General features: G+C 40.0%; 1 protein-coding gene across 1 annotated transcript in view; it reads left to right on the top strand.

Moving 5' to 3' along the window:
- Nucleotides 2,322–8,013, top strand: part of LOC109235861 (adenine phosphoribosyltransferase 5-like) — an 8,516-nt gene continuing 2,824 nt past the window's right edge. Inside the window, exons 1-2 of the mRNA XM_019402108.1 lie at nt 2,322–2,419; nt 3,229–3,510. Coding sequence (XP_019257653.1) covers nt 2,322–2,419; nt 3,229–3,510 — 380 coding nt within the window. The remainder of the gene's footprint in view (nt 2,420–3,228; nt 3,511–8,013) is intronic.

Genomic DNA, 8,013 nt, shown 5'->3' with positions numbered 1-8,013 from the left:
AGAATTCATTATCTAGAATTTCTGGTTTCGCAGGCTTTTAAATAAAGTCGATTTTTCCTCGATTTGGGATTTTAAAAATAAACCGGTGACTTGGGACACCAAAATAATTATTCCAAGTGGCGACTCTGAAAAAATTAAAATAAAATAATCCCATTCGAATAATGTCACTTAAATTGGAAAAACTCCTATATACCCTCGGGGTAGTAAAAAAGGAGACGTGACAGCTCTGGCGACTCTGCTGGGATAAGAACCCAGAAATTTTGTTTCAGGGTTCAAGAATTCGAGCTTATAATAACTGTTATACTTGGCTTTATCTATTATCTGATTTTTACATGTTTGAACCTAATGGGCTAAATGCCGCTTTTTACCGTTTTGATATTGTTTGGACTGTATATAAATTGTTACGAAACCCTCTTCTCTCTGAGTCTTCTAAATCATCTGGGAAGTGTGCACTTCGTGCGACTTCTTTTCTGTTAGAGTCATATCCAATTTCAGAACGAGGTTCGGAGAAGTTGCAAAGCCGGTGAAGCTTCTGTACTCCCGGTACGCTTCCCCCCCCTCCTTCCCGGCTCGAGCTGTCCGCTCGGGTAAGCCAGGTCTAGAACAATACACCCAGATTTTTAGACCTAGTATAACATAGCCTCATGCCGGATCCCTAGTAGGAACGCTTGTTTGCATCATGTGCATTTGACTTTGGGGACTCAACACAGAGGTTGGGTTCGTCTAGGACAGGTGTACCCAAATTAAAAGACCATCCTGATGCATCTTACGTGCTACTTGGGCATCTGTTTGTTTCGGCTTGCATGTTGACCGGCTTCTAAAAAAAGGGAAAGAAAATAAAAAAAAAAACAGAGTGAGCTAGGAAAGAGAAAATTCACCAGATTCTGAAAAACCCAAGTGCTTGAAAAAATTCTGAAACTCTGCCGAAATTCTGAAAAAAAGAAGTCATTTCAAAATGAGCCAAAATTTTCAAGTGCCATGTTTCCCTTGTTCCGTCAAAACTGACCGAACTACGCGGGTCTGATTCTCACCGGATGTGAGATACGTAGGCAAACCTTATCGGTTTCAACCCCAATTTTCAAAATTCCAAAAATTTTGTCCTTTAGTTCCTTCTTTAGAAATGTTTCCTTAGAAAATTCAAAAAAAAAGTTTTTTTTTTAAACTCAAAAAATAGTTTCCTACTTTCTAAAGTCTTTCATATGAAAAAAAATAAAAATAAAAAATCAAAATCCAAAATACGTGTTTCCTTTATTTTGAAGTATTTTTTCCAAAGATTAAAAAAAATCAAAAAAAATCAAAAAAAATTAGAAACAAAAATTTGAAAAAATATTCTTTTTCTTCTTTAGAAGCCCTTTTTTCGTAAATGTCAAAAAAAATTGAAAAATTGAAATCCAAAAATATTTTCACTTTTCTTTAGAAGTACTTTTGTAAATAAAACAAAAAACTCAGAAATCCAAAATATTTTCTTAAAAGTCCCTCTTTCGAAAATTAAGAGGCAACATCCAAAATCCAAAAAAAAAATATTTTTCTTTCTTCTTTAGAAAAAGAGAAAACAAATGAAAATACACAGAAAAAAAATTTTCTTTTTACGTTTAAAATTCCCAAAGTTCAAACCAAAAGGTAATGAATTTTTAGAAGTCTTTCTTTCAAAAAAAAGAAAATATCAAAATCAAAATTCAAAACAATATTTCCTTTCTCCTTTTAAAGCATTTCTTTCGAAAATTTCAAAAAAAAAATCAAATAAAAAAATGTTTTTCTTTTTCTTAAAGCTTTCATGGTCTGAGTTTTAGAAAAGTAAATAAAAAAAAAGAGTTAGTTTGTTTACTCCATTCCCAATCTTCTCGAATTACGCAAGATCTGATTCATGCGGGGCATAATACGTAGGCAATCTGCACCGGATTTGATCATAACTATAAAATAAAACTGGGCGAAAAATAATTTGAAAAAAAAAGAAAGAAAAAAAATTGAGTGAAAAAGAAAGAAAAAGTGGAAAAAAAAAGAGAGAGTGCCAACATAAAAGAGCGGTAGAAATAAAATCAAAATCAAGAGTGATTAGAGAGAAGCAAAAATGAAGAAAAGAGGTGCAAATTGAAAAAAAAAAGGTTAGTTAAGGCCGGGATGAAACAAGCAACCGTTCAAACACATGGTAGAAACGTTTAACTGTTTAGGTGCATTGCATCCAAACTTGTGATTTCCTATCTGTTAAGCGTCTCAGAACTGACAAGGTTGTTGCGTGTGCAAACTAGCCAGGTCTTGGTGGTTGGTTTTGTTGGTAATCTGTCTTCCCATCCTTATTTATAAGATCCAAAGGAAAGGTTCCTATGGCCTCTGAAAGCCATCCACAAATCATCGATCCAAAGGATAGCCCAACATCGGCTGTTTCACAACCAGAATCAGCAGCTGCTGAAGAGAATAAGATGTTTGCGTCTCCGCATATTGAAAATGTGGGACGCTTGGTCTAATTGTAGGGAACCGCCAAGTGCAATCCCTGGGTTCCCTAAGCTGATCCCCGGGTCAGGTGAGGTTACCAACGCCCCTGTGCCCAACCCGCTCATCCCATGCGGGCACCCTCCAATGCCCTCCGATGATCCTGGCATGCCTTCTGTGGTTCGCCCCCAGGCAACGGCTTCAAGGGCACCGCCTCCAATCTTTATCTTTCAGGGTCCACAGCTTCAACCAGAAATAACATATGTGACCCCCTACTCCTTCACTCAACCTCCGCAGTATGATCTCTCGGTGGAGCAAGAAAAGGTGGTTAAAAATTCCAAGCAAAAGGAAATGGCTCGAAAGATGAAGAGCCTGGAACAAAGCCTGAAAAACATGCAAGGTCTGAGTGGTCAAAAGAGTGTGTCATACTCTGACCTCTGTATGTTTCCCCATGTCCACTTACCAGCTGGCTTCAAGATGCCAAAATTTGAAAAGTACAACGGGCATGGAGATCGGTCGCTCACCCGAAACGATATTGTAACCAGTTGAGAGGCGCTGGCGGAAAAGAGGAGCTGCTAATGGCCTATTTTAAGGAAAGTCTCACCGGAGTCGCTTTTGAGTGGTATACGGATCAAGAAATTACCCATTGGCACGTGTGGGACGATATGGCCCGAGATTTTGTCAGCCAGTTCCAGTATAATGTGGACATCGCCCCCGACAGAAACTCTTTGTCCAATTTGAAAAAGAAAACCCGGAACGCTTTCGCGAATATACTATTAAATGGCGTGAGCAAGCTGCCAGGGTAAAGCCTCCAATGGACAAAATTGAAATGGCCACGGTCTTTCTACAGGCCCAAGAGGCGGACTACTTCCAGAACATGATGTCCGCTATGGGTAAGCCGTTTGCTAAGGCTATCAAAATTGGGGAAATTGTTGAAAGTGGGCTGAAAACGGGCCGAATCTTGAGTCATGCTGCTTTTAAAGCCACATCATTATATGTTCAAAATGGTTCAGAGGATTTGATAAATAGAAACGGGAGAGAAGAAGGAGCCATGATGGTTTCCAGCTCGAGGGCGGCCCGCAGGTCATTCAGCCAATCATATATGCTTCCTGAGGTCCCTCAACACTACTATCCACTTCAAGATGCTGCTTATGCCATGGCACCGCCTCCCTATGCGGTGATGAACGCGCAAACTTATTCGCGGCCACAACATTATCCACAAAATCGAGCTCCACCTCCCAGAAACGCCCATCCTTACCAAGCTCCATATAATCCCCAACCAAATGCTCCCCAATACAATCATCGCCCAAGAGAAACTTTCAGAAAGAATCAGTTCACCCCTATTGGTGAATCGTATTCAAGCTTGTTCCAAATGCTAATCAAGCTAAATCTATTGCAGTCAGTGGCCCCGAACCGGCCAAACCCTGAGTCCCCCTCGCACGGGCTGATGCTAGATGTGAATACCATTCTGGAGCAGCGGGACACAATACAGAGGACTGTTGGACCCTCAAAAGGGCAGTTGAAGATTTGATTGAAGCTGAAAGAATTGTTTTTCAGGATGAAGAAACTCTTGATGTGATGAACAATCTGTTGCTTGCCCACAACAACGGGCTAATAGTCGGAATGATTTGTGAAGATGAGGAATTTGATCTGGCACTGAAGGCCATTGCAGCCATTGCCGAGACAGAAGAAAAGCCAAAAAACGGTGGCCAAGCCTGAAAGCTCCCAATCAGACGGGAGTCTCGATAGCCAGTTTTGCTATCCTTTCTTCGTCCACATTATCTCAGGGTGTGATCCGGATGTTTTACTTTAATGTCTTACTTTCCGATGTAAACCCTTCTATCTTCAAAATAAATAAATAAATCAAAATCAAAATATCAAAAATCAAATGAAATTAATATTTCATTGTCCGGGAATGTCTCTTTTCTTAATCTTGTCATTTTCTTATTCTCTTTTTAGTTCTGTTAAATGCAGATTTGAATAACATGACATGCTTTCGGACTTCATGCCCAGATCCTAAAACGCCGCCAGACTTCGAAATAGTGAATCAAGAATTAGATTGCAATGAAGATAAGTTTAAGGAAATAAAATAAAGAGTTGGAACAGCTAGAGGAAAATTGGTTCCACATTGGAAAGATCCATACATGATAACAAGGGTACTGCCAAACAGTGCGTTGTACCTGGAAAACATCGAAGGAAATATCCTGAAACAACTGTCAATGCAAATGCAGTCAAAAGGTACTATGTTGGATCCTCTATATAATATAAATGTTCTCCGGTTGGGATGAAGAAGGTTTTTATTCTAGCTACCCAAACACTATCAACTCTTTGCAAACCCTTTGAGCTGGTTACTCTTCTTTGATTACCCTCTTTGGAACCTGAAAGTGTTATTGAAAAAAAAATTGAAAAAAATGAGATGAAGAAAAAAGAGAAGAAAAAGAAAAATACAAAAAAATAATAGAGGAAGAAAAGACAAAGAAAATGAAAAAAATGATGAAAAAAAAAGAAGTGGAAAAGGAAAGGAAAAGATAGACAAAGGAAAACAAAACAAAACAGAAAAACAAAAGAAGATCAAAAACAAAGTTTCCCTGAACTACGTTCGACTTCATTCCGAAAGGATACGTTGGCAGCCTCTCTGGGGTTCAGTCACACCAAAAAGAAAAACCAAATTCCCCCAAAAGTGAAACTGGGGCAGATGTTATAATGGTTTCGGCGATGGTTTCGCCCAAAAGGTTCCAAAGTTGTAATTCAATCCAAACTTTTTACCCCAAAACCCTGTTCAAGTCCTTCTGATCAATCGGCAAAGAGGTTCAAAATGGGAGGATACAGTTACTTGGATCTGATGCAACAAAATTAGAGAAATGAAATGAGAGAGTCTTATTGGTGAAAACCCACACGGGCACCGTAAGGCGATGGTAAGCAGAGAAATTGAAAATGAGAGAGTCTTGTTAGTGAAAACTCGCAAAGAGCACTATAAGGTGATGGTGAGAAGAGAAATGAGAGAGGTCAACTCGTGAAATCCCGCAAAGGGCGCCCCTGATTGAAAATAGGATCCTCACAGCCATCGGCATCGACAAAGTCCTAGAAAGGTTTCTCGATTTTGAGGCAAAAGTTGTGATGAATTTCTGAGAGTCGGACGGTTTATACAGATCAGGCATCCAGTCCAAAAGTCATGTCATGTTCATTTGAAATCTGCATGTACTCCAGATAATTCCTTCTTTCTTTTCCCTGAAAGGGATGCCTCTTGTCTAAATTCATTTATCAATTCCTTTGTTTGTTTTCCTTTGAATCCCTTTAGGTCTAACTCTATTCCGAAACTGAGACAAAGAAGGGATGGCAAGACTGATTTACAGGGTTTTCATTTGACACGAGCTAATGTGCAATAAGGCACCCAACCTCGTCAGGGGGCATCAAGTCGACTTCGACCGGCCATGGTGGCTGATGTTTTGAAATTGACAACTCTTGAAAGTTGAAAAGGTTGAGTCCCACGCGGCTAACCGTCTCGGCAAAGTTTTGAAAAGCCAAGGTACCCAAATGATCTGAAATTAAAGTTAGAAGAAAGAAGCCAGAAATGAAAGGCCTACGAAGGCGAAACAAAGTTGAAAAAGGTTAAGTCCCACGCGACTAGCCATTGCGCCAAAGTTTAAGGAGAAAAAGTTCCCCAATACCCCGAAGTTAAAAACACACACAAAAAAAAAAAAAGGAAGTCAAAACGGAAAAGCCTTTGTAGGAAAAATAAAGTCGAAAAGTTTGAGTTCCACCGACCAACCGTCATGGCAAAGTTTGGAAAAGCCAGAGTTTCTCCAGGGTCATAAATGCAATCGGTATTCAGGAAACAACCAGTTGTAGATGAAAGGGTCCAAGATCAAGTGGTTTAAATAATCAAGGCCACAAAACCAACCACTGTTTCAAACTGAAAAATTGTTCTTTGATTGAAAAACATGAAACAGGTGTAATTCAAAGCAACTTTGCAAGAAGCATGTGCAACCAAAAAGAAACTGCGCAAGGGCTAGAAACAGCTTTGCAGTAACAATCCAAAAAAGGGAAGCCCCCTCCAAAACTCTTTCCCGCATTCACTCATTCCAAAAAAAAAAAGAAGAAGAAGAAGAAGAAGAGAAGAAAAATTCAAAAATCATGGTAGCCTAGGGTCCCCAATCTCTAGCTACGTCTTTTTCAACATAGGGTCTCCACTCCCCAGTTGAATTCATTTTAAACATAGGGTCTCCACTCCCTACGATGCTTTTCCAACATAGAGTCTCCACTCCCCAGTTGAATTTATTTTAGACATAAGGTCTCCACTCCCTAGTTGATTTTGTTTTAGACATAGGGTCTCCACTCCCTAGTCTGCTTTTCCAACATAGGGTCTCTTCTCCCTAGTTGATTTTATTTTAGACATAGGGTCTCCACTCCGTAGTCTCTCTTCCAACATAGGGTCTCTACTCCCTAGTTGAAGTTATTTTAGACATAGGGTCTCCACTCCCTAGTCGCTTGATTTTCCAACATAGGGTCTCACTCCCTAGTTGAAGTTATTTTAGACATAGGGTCTCCACTCCCTAGTCGCGTTTCCAACATAGGGTCTCCACTCCCTAGTTGATTTTATTTTAGACATAGGGTCTCCACTCCCTAGTCGCTTTTCCAACATAGGGTCTCCACTCCCTAGTTTGTAGTTATTTTAGACATAGGGTCTCCCACTCCCTAGTCGCGTTTCCAACATAGGGTCTCCACTCCCTAGTTGATTTTGTTTTAGACATAGGGTCTCCACTCCCTAGTCTGCTTTTCCAACATAGGGTCTCGACTCACTAGTTTAGTTTATTTTTAGAGATAGGGTCTCCACTCCCTAGTTGAGTTTATTTTTAGACATAGGGTCTCCATTCCCTAGTCGCCATTCCAACATAGGGTCTCCACTCCCTAGTTGAGTTCATTTTAGACATAGGGTCTCCACTCCCTAGTCACCTTTCCATTACTAAAAACAAGGATTTAGCGACGAAAAAATTCTGTAGCTAAATATAAAAATCCGTCGCTAATCTCATTTAGCGACGGATTAGCAATGAATTATCAAGAATTTGTGTTAGCTACGAGCATTTTAGCGACAGATTAGCGACGACGTTCGTAGCTAATTCCAGTTTTTCTTGTAGTGTTCCAACATAGGGTCTCCACTCCCTAGTTGAGTTCATTTTAGACAAAGGGTCTCCACTCCCTAGTCGCTTTTCCAACATAGGGTCTTCACTCCCTAGTTGAAGTTATTTTAGACATAGGTTCTCTACTCCCTAGTCTGCTTTTCCAACATAGGGTCTCCACTCCCTAGTTGAATTTATTTTAGACATAGGGTCTCCACTCCCTAGTCACTTTTCCAACATAGGGTTTTCACTCCCTAGTTGAATTTATTTTAGACATAGGGTCTTCACTCCCTAGTCGCTTTTCCAACATAGGGTCTCCACTCCCTTGTTGAAGTTATTTTAGACATAGGGTCTCCACTCCCTAGTCACTTTTCCAACATAGGGTCTCCACTCCCTAGTTAATTATTTTAGTACATAGGGTCTCCACTCCCTAGTCACTTTTCCTAACTATAGGGGTCTCCACTCCCTA

Source organism: Nicotiana attenuata, chromosome 12, assembly GCF_001879085.1.
Source record: "Nicotiana attenuata strain UT chromosome 12, NIATTr2, whole genome shotgun sequence".
NCBI lineage: Eukaryota > Viridiplantae > Streptophyta > Magnoliopsida > Solanales > Solanaceae > Nicotiana > Nicotiana attenuata.
Note: the sequence above shows the minus strand (reverse complement) of the source record. Positions and strands in the feature narration are given on the sequence as shown.